This window comes from Anopheles funestus, chromosome 3RL (assembly GCF_943734845.2).
Source record: "Anopheles funestus chromosome 3RL, idAnoFuneDA-416_04, whole genome shotgun sequence".
Classification (NCBI taxonomy): Eukaryota; Metazoa; Arthropoda; class Insecta; order Diptera; family Culicidae; genus Anopheles; species Anopheles funestus.
The window spans coordinates 25215066-25229063 of NC_064599.1; the positions used below are offsets into that span (position 1 = coordinate 25215066).

The 13998-nt window shown below is 40.8% G+C and overlaps 1 protein-coding gene across 1 annotated transcript; it reads left to right on the forward strand.

Annotated features, from left to right (window-relative positions):
- Positions 1 to 2376: 2376 nt before the first annotated feature.
- LOC125768798 (arrestin homolog) lies at positions 2377 to 5117 on the forward strand. The gene is made up of 4 exons (XM_049436917.1): positions 2377 to 2810; positions 3319 to 3870; positions 3932 to 4265; positions 4328 to 5117. The coding sequence occupies exons 1-4, from the start codon at positions 2646 to 2648 to the stop codon at positions 4471 to 4473; spliced, it is 1197 nt and encodes a 398-aa protein (XP_049292874.1). The 5' UTR covers positions 2377 to 2645; the 3' UTR covers positions 4474 to 5117.
- Positions 5118 to 13998: the final 8881 nt, after the last annotated feature.

Sequence of the window (13998 nt, forward strand, 5' to 3'; positions counted from 1 at the left end):
CCCCAAATAGAATCCACCCAACAGTTTCTGGGGGAGACAGAACGGGTGGTGGTGGTGGTGGTGGGATTTAATGTAAGATCCTCCTTCCATGCCAATAGTCACCACCCTTAGGCTGCGAAATGCATCTTCGACGGGGTGGTGAATTTCTTCCCTGCTGTATGTGCGTGCGTGTGTGTGTGTGTAGGTATGGAATGCCTTTGCCGGAAGTTGGCAACGTTGCCAAACTGAACTTCTTCGAGGTGGCAAACTGTACTGCGAAGTTCAACGGTGGGCAGGTGATTGGTGTTTAAAAGAACGAGAAGCAAAATCACACAAAACCGCAACCAATATGGGATGCAACAATGCCGGGAAATGCCGGTGCCAGGTGGACAAAAGATGGAACCCGGCAAAATGGGGAAGGAAAGATGCACATTACTACATGTGCACCGTTTACCTTTAAAGCATCCATAATACGCATAATCCTGAACAATCATATTCACCACAGATGCATCGAATGTCCTTGCGTACTGACCGTGTTGGTCAGTTGGTGCGTTTGGAGGTGAACAAAACAAACAAAAAAAAAAGAGCACAACAACTCGAGGCCTGTACAATTTCTGCAACTTGTTATCGATTTTCTTCCATTGCTGGAATCATCGGATGCGCTAGACTTTAAGCAGAACTTCAAGCAGATGGGAGCATTCAGGAGTGGTAGGAAGTGAAGGAAAAAAGCGGCCGAATAGCCACAATAGCATGATGAAAAGATTATTTCTTTTACATACATTTGCGGGCCGTTGTTTAAGAGGTGCAGTTTTTACTGCTTTGGCATTGGGTTTTATACATGTCTGAATGTAGTGTAGAAATTGGAAGAATTTCATAACGTGGATGAATAGCTTCCTATTATGTATATTGTTTCTTTGTTTTTTTTAAATAACTGAAAATTTACATTCGATTTCTTTTCTATTCTATTCAATTTATTCCTTTTTTTAATATGTTTTTTTAATTATAATACATATGTCTTGAGTTTTTTGTAATTTATGTTAATATTAAATTCACTTTAATGTTCTTTAATAATTCTATCTTAGTTTTTAGATTTTATGACAAATTTTGTATTTATAAAACTTTTTTTCTTACTTTTTTAACAACACGAATTACAACTTGAAATAATTTAAAAAAAATCAGCAGCATTCACTACAAAATCAAAAGGACGAATTTTGTTTAATTTCATTTTACAACTCGTAAATTCATGTCCAAATCCATGGTTTGCCTCTAAGACTGCCGAACTACATGCCACTTATTCGTATTAATTTACCCCGTTTTTTTGACTACAAAAATACCATTCGCTTTTTACATAATTTCTCTTTGGCTATCCTTAATCCTACCTGCTTACATTAAGCTGTCTTTATCTGGATTGTCTGTTTGAATGTTTTTGTTTTTTTTTTTTGCTTTTTACTTCCAACAATTCGTCCAATTACAGTGCCGTCTGGTAGTGTTATTTAATCAGAACTAGTACATGCGTTCCGCGAATACTATCAAGGTTTCACCGGATTCTTTGATCCACACCCTCCGATCGTGCGGAACCGGTGGTCCGGTCGCTCAACAAACCAACCTTGACATTCGAGCCGGGCTGGCAACATCGGACTACAGGATGAATTTATTGGCAAACATCCATCGAGGTTACCTTTTTGGGGCTATGCTAATAGAATCGTGAACTATGCTCGGAAAATGTTGGCCAAAGCAACGTGAATAGATATCATTCCGTGGTGCATGAAGCCTTACAAACTATTACCATTTAAATTGGTGAAAAAAAAGCTGTTGCTCAATGCGTCGTTATGCAAAACATTAGTCATCGGAGGAAAAAATTGAATCTTGCATAAAAAAGCTAAGCTCCTGAAAGTATGCAATGCGTAACACAATGGGTTCAAAATGAATCTCACAGCTTCAACGATTTGGTGCAGTTTTGTACTCCCAATGTAATTCTTTATGATTGCCCTTTTGCGATGGCCACAGCCGCCAAACGTGACCTACACACGCACCGAGCGCGTGACGTCACGGCTATGTTTTTTACGGAACTGGCATCAAATAAGATTACCGTGTTCTAGCGATGTGCTAACCGTTGCATCGTAATTTCGCCGCTCTGCGCGTGTATAACACACCCTGAACTACACCCTGAAGAGCAACAAGGAAGGCTGGAAAACATGAAAATAAAAAAGAAAAGACAAGAATTAGGTGGCAACCATAGCCCCCATTCGAAGGCATACAGCAACAGCTTCGTCATAGTTCGAGCCTAATTCAGTTAATGGTCGGATGGAGTCGATCGATACCGCCAATAGGGAGGAACAAATGGGCAGCACGTCGGGAAACCTTTTCGGTGTTGTCCATACCATCCGGGAAGGTATAAAACCGTCCACCAGCTACCCAAACGTTCGCACTTCTGGTTGTTCTTTCAAACCAAATACCCAAATACAGTGAACAGAGTTTTTTGTTGCGAAGCAAAACGCAAGAATACAACCGAGACCGAGACGAATTTTCGATTCTACATCTCGATTCCGTGAAAGTGAAGTAGTTGAAAACACCATCAAAGCACCGTTTGATCCGTGAATCCACCCGTGAATTAGAAGCAGAAGCTTTGTGAAGCAGGTTTATTGTCCACTTGGTAGCTAACAGTGATGGTTGTCGCAGTGAAAGTATTCAAAAAATCGGCACCGAATGGCAAACTGACCGTCTATCTCGGCAAGCGTGACTTCATCGACCACACCGACTACTGTGACCCGATCGATGGCGTTATCGTGCTGGATCAGGAGTACCTGCGAGGTCGCAAGATCTTCGGGCAGGTTGGTGAATTTTTTTGTGTGAATTGTGAATTTGGAGAATTTAATGAGGAATTGATGAAGTTGAATGGGAAAACACGTCATAAAAGTGTGAGAACAGAAAAGGTTGCAATAACAAGTGTCACACGTGGATATAAACCGTTGGAACTGTGGAAATTCTTTAAGCCGAGTGTGTTCTTTTGTGGCTGTCCATCGACGATGTGAGAGGGCATTATAAATAGTCAAATCTTCTCAATAAGATGTCGTGTCTATATGAGTTTTGATCCTCGGGTCTAGGTGTACTTAGACTCACCACTGAGGCACTTAGTCATGTAACTTCCCCTTTTCCAATGTCTTTTAAAACGCCAAATGTGACAGGAATAACTACTGATAGGAGATTAACACTAACGTTGATGTGTGATATTTATTGAGTGTTTGAAACGTTGAAGAATTAACCACTTTTCTCACGATCGACGTTCTCATAAAGTGTGTCTTTCTTGGCTAATATGGAACCGTTTGTTTTCCTCCACAGCTCATTACCACCTATCGCTATGGTCGCGAAGAGGATGAGGTGATGGGGGTGAAGTTCTCCAAGGAGATGGTGCTAGCGAAGGACCAGATCTACCCGATGGAGAACGCCAACATGGAGATGACGCCGATGCAGGAGCGGCTGGTGAAGAAGCTGGGCGCGAACGCATTCCCGTTCACCTTCCACTTCCCGAGCATGGCACCGAGCTCGGTAACGCTCCAGGCCGGTGAGGACGACCAGGGCAAACCGCTCGGTGTCGAGTACGCGATCAAGGCGTTCGTCGGTGAGGATGAAAGCGATAAGGGCCACAAGCGCAGTGCCGTCACGCTTACGATCAAGAAGCTGCAGTACGCACCCGCTACCCGTGGCCGCCGTCTACCTTCGTCGCTCGTCAGCAAGGGCTTCACGTTCTCGCAGGGCAAGATTAACCTGGAGGTAACGCTCGATCGGGAGATCTACTACCACGGTGAGAAGCTCGCCGCCAACATCGTCGTGACGAACAACTCGCGCAAGACTGTCAAGAGCATCAAGTGCTTCGTGGTGCAGCATTGCGAGGTAAGCCGGTGAGCAGACGAAGTTCCCAACGGTTTCTTTAATCCACTGTGCTTCCTTCCAGGTCACGATGGTGAATGCGCAGTTCAGCAAGCACATTGCTTCGCTGGAAACGCGCGAAGGTTGTCCGATCACACCCGGGGCCAGCTTCACGAAATCCTTCTTCCTGGTACCGCTTGCCTCGAGCAACAAGGACCGCAGGGGAATTGCACTCGACGGACATCTGAAGGATGATGACGTGAATCTCGCCTCGTCCACACTGATCGGCGAAGGCAAATGTCCCTCGGATGCGATGGGTATTGTCATCTCGTACTCGCTGCGCGTCAAGCTTAACTGTGGCACGCTCGGCGGTGAACTCCAGACGGACGTACCGTTCAAGCTGATGAACCCAGCACCTGGTAAGTGACGTAGGGGTTGTGTTCTGAAAAAGCGTACAATTAACTCCAACCATTTTCCACAGGAACCGTGGAACGAGAACGAGTGAATGCGCTCAAGAAGATGAAGTCGATAGAGCGTCACCGTTACGAAAACTCGCACTACGCCGACGATGACGATAATATCGTGTTCGAGGACTTTGCTCGCCTGCGGATGAACGAGCCGGAATAAAGCGGCCCGCGGGTTATACAGGCGCTTATCACCACCTTCGCCAATGAGGGCATTACCGATCGCGGTACCCTTCTTCATCACCAACCATCCTGAGCTGAGCAAACTTTCAAGCAATTTCTAGACAAATTGCTAATGCTTCCCGCACCCGTGGAACACCCGTGTCCCTTTTGCTGCCCCAACCCTGTTAGCTCCCAAGAGACCGCATCGCAGTGTGCGTGTATAGGGCTTGAAGGAAACAAATTCTGCCACCAGGGACCTGTCCAGGGTTAGCTAGGGAACTCCAGCAGCGAAACATACCTGAGCCACGTAACAATGCCCATGTGATAATACTATGATGCTATTTAAATTAATCACCCAGTGCGCCAACAGAGACAGAGCGCGATGTAAAACTGACAAAAAAAAATCAACCAAGCGAAGGAACAACCTACCCTAAGTGCTCCCTATTAACGTGTAACGATATAAAAGAGAGAGAAAAAACACTAGAAAAAAAACGAGGAGCGATAATAGTAAGCCTCCACAAAAAAAGAAGCAACAAGCAAAGTAACGGAACGATTATTAAATGACAACGAATTTGATTCATCGATTAATTAACTGTCATGCAATGGTTCTAACGAAAGACTGCGCAGTCACGATACAACAACAAACCAACCTAAAAAAAGCCAGAACCAACGACACAATTGATCGATCAATCGAAGAGCAACTGATACCAAAATACTAAAGACGAATGAACAAGAAGCAAACCAAAACCTCCCTCAAAACAAAACACCAGAAGTGAACGAAATCGAATCGACGATAATCTAGTGCAGCTCGGTTCGGGGTGGATGCTTTTCCCGCGGAAACTGCTGGGAAAACCGGCCACACCCGAACCGCTAGGCGACAGCAGCCATAGAGTGTAAGACGTTTTATTTTCTGTTTTATTTTCGGTGAAGTACAGAAGAATTTGAAAAGTTTAGCAAAACAAAAAAATACAGCAAAAAAAAAGGCTGCAAGTGACAGCTGAAAGCGCTGAAGATGAATATCGATGGGCCAGATTTGCATGGAAAGAATGCCCCCCAAAGGACCACTTTTCCATGCAAATCTGGACTTTTTCGGGTGTTTTCTTCTGCATCACTTTCGGCGCTCCTTACTGTGAGTCAATTATTGTTTGCATTGTTTTGATTTGATCATTTGTAAACGACGAAATCAGTTCCATTAAGTAAAACAACATGCAAAACAGTATACAGAACAACGATCAGCAAGCAAATAAAACAAAATGAAACATAATTTAAGATGGAAAGGAAAGCTTAAAACAACCATTCCAGCATGACAATCAGTTCAGTTCAACTTAAAAAAACAGACTTTATTTCGCAATACATTTACCTAAGTGTTTATGTATTGCGATGTGGACTGTGTTTGTTATTTGTATTTATTTTGTATAAACCTAATTTGGCTATGTTATTATTGTAATTGGAGATAAAAATGCAAAGCAACAAAAAAAAACAAACAACAAGCTATTTTTGTTTCATTTTATGTGTGTGTGTTTTTTGTATTGAATTCTTCTGCTTCGTCAACTTTTGATTTGTATTGAGAGATGGACAGCGAAAGAACTTATTAGAGACTTCCACTTAAGCGCAACCCCTATCCTTGTAAACAGAAAGTATACGAAAACACCCGGTATTTGCTCAATTAGAATTGTTGCCCCTGTTAGAAAAGGGTAAGAATTAGAAAGATTATTTCGCTGTATAAAAACCACTAACTCGTGATACTGACGGATGTGATACTGCTCTTGACAAATAGATCTGATGTAAAAAAAATCTTATTTACCTTGATAGTAAGATGTAAAATATTGAACATTTATGCAAAATGTTTCATAAAAGTAATCTAATGTTTGTTTTCGAAGTTAAGTAAACATTTGTAGAGCAACAAATTGAAATTGAAACCGAAAAACAAATGTTCTAATGAAAATTTTAAATTACAAAGTAAAACAGAATCAAACATGAATTTTTTTAAAATAATTGTATAAAAATTTAAAAAAAGATAACTCAAAACAATAGAACGCAACATAATCAATGATGGAAGCAGCTTAATTAAGTGTACAAATAAAGAAAGAAGTATGGAAACAGTCTAAATAAATGTAATAATAATACAAACTGCGGAACAAAACATAATCAAACATGAATACAGTGTATCGAAATGTACAAAGAAGAAAAATTATAGAAATGTTTTAATTTTACGCACAAAAAGGAAAAAATCGAAACAAAATCAAACAAACAATTTAACTATAAATATAGAAAAAGGGAACAACTTTAGAAACATTCTAATTAAATGTACAAAAACTTAATACAGAAAAGAAAATTCATTACTGCTGTACAAATATAATAACATACGAAAACAGTACAATTCAATGTACCAGAAAACAGGGAGAGAGAAACATAAACAAACACCGGAACTGTGTAATTAAATTTACAAAAAAGGGCAAAAAATATTAAACGATTAGAACATCAAATATAAAACAAAAAAATGTTCTAAAATCACAAGAAAACAACCAGATAACACATAATATGATTCCAATCACCATAAAACATCACAAAACAGCAAACAAACTCCATTTGGAGAATGATCGACGGCACTATACCTATAAGCGTAACGTTTTCTTAACAACTGTTCTTACCTGTCACTGTATGCCACTGCACCAGGTTTAAAAGGCACAACCCTTTAACGTGTGATGCGACGTGAAAGTTTGTTCTGTTGTGGAGACGGATCCAAAAACAAACTACAGTAGAGGCTCGGTACGGTCCAGACACTGACCTCGACCTCGACCCGGTCCGGGTAGTGATTGATCTGACCGAGAGTGACCACTTTCACTTCACACACTTTTAAATCGTTCGCATCGGGATTTAACACTAACACAGTCAACGGCCGGACACACTGGACACATGCACACACACACACACACGGAATGTGCTTACTCGGGGTAAGGACGAACAAACGAACGAAGCTCGGCTAATCCACTCCTTGCTGTGTCCGTTAAACCGAAGGGTGCTCCAGAATCACATATACTCACACACACACACACAAGCCGTGATTATGCAGCGGGTGGATAAACCGGAAGTCATCAATCGCCACCTCGGGGGTAACCACGTGTTGCAGAAGACAACCACAAAGTGGTACCAGACACGATCGTTACGTGTACCGTCAACCGTACGAAGTTATGCTGACTTGAGTAAATCTCGTACCAGACTGGAACGTGCATTCCTTCAGCAGTCCGCGTTACCGGTTTTCGATGACGGCTGATCGGGTAAAAAGGCACGAAGCGGGGAATAAGGGTACGGAACCGTTCCAACCAAAAACCTCGGGGTGATTTAAATTTTTATCAAACCATGACTTTCACCGAAAGTCCACCGACACACACACACACAGGAAAGCAGCGAGATCCTTTTAAAATGCTCACGCATTCGAGGCTGAATGGGAAGTGTGCGTATGCTTGAGCAGGAGCGCGCGAATGTGAAGACCCACCAACCGGAGAGGTCGCGAGAAAATCCTTTTAAAATTTAAAAGTCCCACTTTCGCTGGATAGGGTAGTGGCTTATGTACACAGTTCCCCGCTATAACGGTCCCATTGCAAAAGTAGACGAGGACAACCAGAAAAAGGGGTACGAAGTGTCCCAGGAAGCGGTTAAGAAAGCACCCGTTCTCTGAACCGTTTGCGTAAAAGGTGTAAAAAGGAGGAACCGTCCCATTACAACCGTGTTCCCGGTGCGTGAAGCGGGATGAAAAAACGGCCAACACACTTACTTACGGCAACGAGAAAACCCGAAGACACACTTGCGCTACCACCGCCACCCTGTCCGGGATGAGAGTTTGGTTTGTACTAAAAAAACGGAACGCTCTGTACTAAAAACCCGTGAGCCGAAGAAATCTTCCCCGATCGCATCATATCGTCTTCGGGCACGAACCAGTGACACGTGTTTCGCATTCTTGATATCCTTACCAACCCGGCAAGGATATCCTTTCTTTAGCTTCTTGTACTAAAGCCTTTGCTAGCTCCGCCTGTTTTCTTACGCCGCACGAAAAAGCGGCCAAGCTGTCCTGGAGGCTGCGCGTGTAGCGCGACTCGCGGGGATTTTTCTTCGGATATCCGAAGTTTTTCACTGCTTCGGCATCGCGAGTTTCACGCGTGTCCTCTCTGTGTGTGTTCGTTTCTTTTTAAATTCTTAAATATAATTTCTTTTGCGCGAGAAAGAAGCCTCCTTTAGATGGGGAGGATTTTTTTTTTCGATGTGTGTGTCGTGTATGTATGAACGTTTATATTCTTTCATCGTTGTTTCTCTGTCTATCGCGTGTAGTATAGTTTCTTTTTCCTTTATAAGAAGCACACATTTTGTTGGATGGGACAAGAAGTTGCAAGCGAGATGGCGTTGTAATGGTGAACGCGAATTTTTCACCCTGCGCTCGGTGCGGTATCGCGACGTTTTGCGTTTGCGTGCGTATTGGGTTGCGGTACATCCAATCGCGGCATTTTATTTTGTCCTATCGAGGTGAGAGAGAAAAAGGATGAAGAATACAAAAGGAAAAAAAATGCACACATCCAAGAAGGTCCTGCCTGTATATGTATAGCGCGGGAAGAAAATGAAGGAAACGGCTTGCTTTGTGAATGATTTTTCTTTTTTAATTTAAAAATTTTAAAGAAACCGTTACATGATCGGAATAATTCTTTAATTTTTTTTAAATATATCTAAAAACAAATATTAGATATTTTTAAATAGTTTTTGGAATTGAAAAGTTTCTTCTAAAATCATGCAAGTTTTGTAAACGTTAACTAGCGACTATAAAATTCCAGAATCACACCGTATCTCGAACACGTGTGTGTGTTTGCGTGCGGGTGCGTTTGTGTGCGAGGAAACTTTTCTTAGTTTCTTTCGCGCACTTTTCCACCAATATTGGGGTACATAATGCGCTCCCCTAAACGAAACGAACCGAACGTATCCGTTGCCATTACCCGAACGAAGGATAAGAAAACAACCCACCCCCCCAAGCGTACCCAGTACCAGGCGTCTCCTCGGGCGTTGTATCTTCGCGCACTTATTTCTTTGAAATTTTTCGACTCACATTTTTCGGCTTCTTCAAGACGGGCCGGGAGAAAAGGCTTTTGCACTTTCTCTATCGCACTCAGGTCGGTGTTGGCTTACGTTCAGAAAGGGCTCTGTTCTTTTCTGTTTTCCTTTTATTTTTTTTGTTTATGCTTCTAAACCGGGTGAGAATACTCCTGCTGCTAAGTTTTTAACGCACGAACGCGCGAAAAGTTCATGTACTCGGTGTGTGCAAGCAGCCAATATACAATGTGCCGACCGTTGGTCGTTTTTAGCAGGGTGGCGCTCTGTGCGTGTGTGTGTGTCCGTTTTTGTAAGATGTGAAAAGGATTTTCCACGATGTGGCGCCCCTAGAATCGGCGTAACGTTTTTGGCAGGTTTTATTTATGCAAAGATTTCAACCGTTAACGGACGTGTGCTTCCTTTACAGTTGGGTGGAAATTTTGTACCCGATTTTTTTGTGTGTGGTCGTGACGCGCCCATTTGTGTCCATTGGATAGAAAGGAGAGAGAAAAAACACGAGCCGCTCAAGTTAAGGATTTTTTACATAGACAAAGGTAATCGTAAAGTCCGTTAAAAATTCTAACGGACAATTCTTTTTTTTTAAACCTCAATTTATTATTCTAAAAAGAAGAAGTTTTGCTGTCTTTTTCTTCTTCAAATCTCTGTTCATACAAACAGAATGGGTTGTCCACATTGGAAAACGGTTAAACTCAAGGTGGTTTCTCTGCAACCGGGGAGAACAGAGTAAGTTTTGTACTAAAAATTATGAAACTCTTTTTTTCCCTCATTTTATAAAGAGAAGATTTTTTTTTTATTTCTATTGTCCACTTTTTAATAATCTGTTTTACTGCATCCAATTTCTTCCCTTTTCGAATGGTCAACCCCTATTTTTCGAAACGTCGCTCTACACGTGTACGGACGTCCAGCCGGACCTGGTTGCTTGAGAGCAACAGCCGTCCACCATCGCCCGAACAGCTGCTACAGCGTATCGGTCAGCTGAAGCTGGACCATTCCCCCGATCCGAATGGGCTGTTGATACCGAATGGTCGGCTCGGGATGCTTTTTCAGTCGGTCATCCTTTAGTCGCGTATCGCTGACCGTACGGTAAGGATGTGCTGATTGAACCTTTGCTCCACACGATCGAGCGCTCGGTTCGTACGTTTCAAACCTTCGTGTAAGTGTTTATTAAAAAGGATTTTAACATATCCTGGTGGTATCCCGTCAATGATGATACAGTACCCTCTCTAGTCTAGTTGTGCAGTTTATCCTTATCGTCACCGTTCATCTTGCTGTCTAAAGTCATTAGTGTATTTGTGTGCGTGTGTGTTGTGGCATAATGTTAGCATGAGGGAGGGGCGGAAAAGTCAGCAAATTGTGTAGAAGTACGCTAAACTTTAGATAACGCATATGTTAAATTCAACCAATATAAGTAACCAGTACAGTTGTGTGTATTGAGCCGAATGAAAGGCAACATTCGCAATACGGTGTGTTTAATGCAATAAATCACATACTTAGAGGCCCTTGTCCAAATCAAAATGAACAATCAAAGGCATAAATCGTTTCATTCGTATTATCAAAAAAAAAGACAAAACAAAACAAAAAAACACCTTCAGTTACGACATTTTACTTCCCCGCACGGGTAACTACTCGATCACGGGAGAATAGAAGCAGCGGCTAAATGTTCCTTCTAACGATGCGTAACGTGTGCGTAACGTAGAGCAGGTGAACACATATCTGTGCCCCCGCAGATGTGTATCACATGCGTGACACGAACACACGAACGAAAAAAGTTTAAACAAAAAGCGAAAGAGCGAATATCCAAATGTCATAATATTTAGCTTCTTAGCGATCGTGAGATCTTTGTGCAATAATCTTTAAAGTAACTTCACTACAGCTATCATATATTTAAAGGGTGTGAATGTAATTATGAAACCATGAAACAAATTAAGAACAAATTAAGAAGCCAGTTTAAAACTAAATTGAAATGAACAATCATGCAAAAAGGGGATAAATTTTAGACGGTACATACAAACCAATAATTAAATATTAATATGCTAATCCTAACCAAGCAACATTATTCGTATAAGGCTTAAAAAATGCGATCGTTTACTAACAATGTATGAAATTGATTTATTGTACTGCATCTTCAATATGTAGGATGAACACATATTAAAATAATTGTAAAAAAACTATACTATAACAATAAAGTAAGATCACACATCGAGTCCCAACAGAAAAATAGCCAGTTGTGTTGGTTTTACTTGTGTAACAGCTCCTAAAAGTGATCAAACATTAATAATTTTGAGTTATACACTTTTCTAATCAAGAGTTTTGTGATATTATTTTTATATTTTATGTCTCTGCTAATCAAATTTGCTTTTTTGTTATTGATTGTATCTATTTGTTTACTAATTTCGCTCTTTATTCGTAAAATATGTGTAAATGTTTTTTGTTTCGGAAAAAAACAACTTTATTTTATTCTTTTTTTTGCTGTAATATTAATCTTTCGGTTTTACTTCTGTTATTCAGATATTTAATGGTTGTTACGGTCTATATAAACGATTCGAAATGTTTTTCTTTTGTTTGATTTAAACTTCATTTTCGAGTTTTCAGTTACACATTAGCGTATATGGTTAGTTGTTTAGTTTAACTTATATGATCTTTTTTGTTTTCATATTAAATTCTCATTTATATTGTATTCTATATACTGTATCATTTTTTAAAGATTTAAATTCTTCTTTTTTAGGATTTAGGATTAGGAAAGATTAAATTAGGTTCTTTTGATTAATGTTTTGTTCAAATCTAGAGGTGCATTAACTTAGTCTTTAATTTCAATTGTTCTTCTTTTAAGACCATTCGTTATGATACGATTACTTTCGTCTTTATCAACTTCGTGTAATGATTTTTTCTATGAACCAAACGCAACCGTCATTGCATTCTTTCCACAAACCGAACCAAAAATCACGAACGATATTTCCTCAATCACGGCTCAAAAACAAACAATAATCTTTGCTCCCATAAATTCCGCACGAATTACGTTCTACGCTTTCGCTCATTAAACTCACCCTTCTGCCCAACGCAATACAGTAAGCATGCAAATGCATATGACCATCATCGAAAGGATCTCGAATTCCGTCACGTTTCTCGTCTTCTTCCGATTGCGAATGCATGTGAACGCAATGACATCGGACCCGTACCAACGATCGTTCGCTGGCTCGTTAATCCTTACCCGAGCTCTCGAGCCAATTGCTGCCGGCACAAAGCGAAACACATCATCCCTTCACCCCTAACAGTAAACCCTTCGAACACACGAACCTGTTGATGCGAAAAAGGGGTTACACGAGCGATTTGTCCGATGCCTCTGTCTGTCTGTTATCCTTTCTGTCCTTCTGGTCATCCGCAGTGATGCGCAAGGGTCCTTTTTTTCCCTGGCATCGGGTTATGTCGTGTGAAGGGCCAGTGCTAGGACCGGTCAAACCGGTTTCGAAATCATAGCGACCACCGGTAATGTGTCGGATTGTTGTCCAGAAGCAAATGTTCACACACTAGCCCGCATTCGGTGGACCAGCTGGCGGGATTCCGCTACCGGCTTGGGATGACCCGTATCGGGATTTACCTCGAGGCCGCGGGAAGGAAAAGTCGCCTGTTCCTGGGAAGTTTTGGAATGGTTTGCTGTCTGCAGGCTGGGAGTGATTGGCGAATTCATGAGGGTTTTATCTTAATATATCATCTTCTGGTCCGTACCAGAACGGCGTAACAACAGTGACCCTTTGGTTGATGTGAGAAAACTTTCCTCTGCTATCTTGGTGGGAAATAAACCGGTTTGGACATTGTCCTGTTCGGGTGTCAGATTGATTTAAAGGATGATGTTGAAGAAAAAAATGTAACTCAAGTTTGAAGACTTAAACTATGTTCAAGTACACTTACTAATCACTTGTTGTTGAAAAGAATGATAAAGAATTGAAAAATAATAAAATATAAGACGAGAAAAAGATTTATGTTTTAACACATACTTAAATATCGAAAAACTTCCTTATTAATAAAAAAAACAAGTCGGAAAAGGATGGTTAACAATAAGACTTGTTGTTTTTTATTATTTTCCAAATATTTTATATTTCTTTTAAAATGTCAAATGGTTAATCTGTTTTCTTTCAATCATTCAGTTGCAAATTTTATTTATTTTGTAGTTTTATTTATTTTATATTTATTTTATATTTTTCTAATACGCACAAAAAGCAATAGGACTTCGAACAAATCAACCCACAACAACAATACCATCAACAACAGCAATAACCACAAAACGCACTATCACAACCGAGTATGCCCGGGATAAGGTAAAATACAAGGAGGAAATGCCTTGTGATAATTGTACTGCTTCAGCTCCAGAGGCTGACAATACGGCAGAAGCCGTCATCATGAATTATAAATAAAAATAAAAATATTTTATATTTTT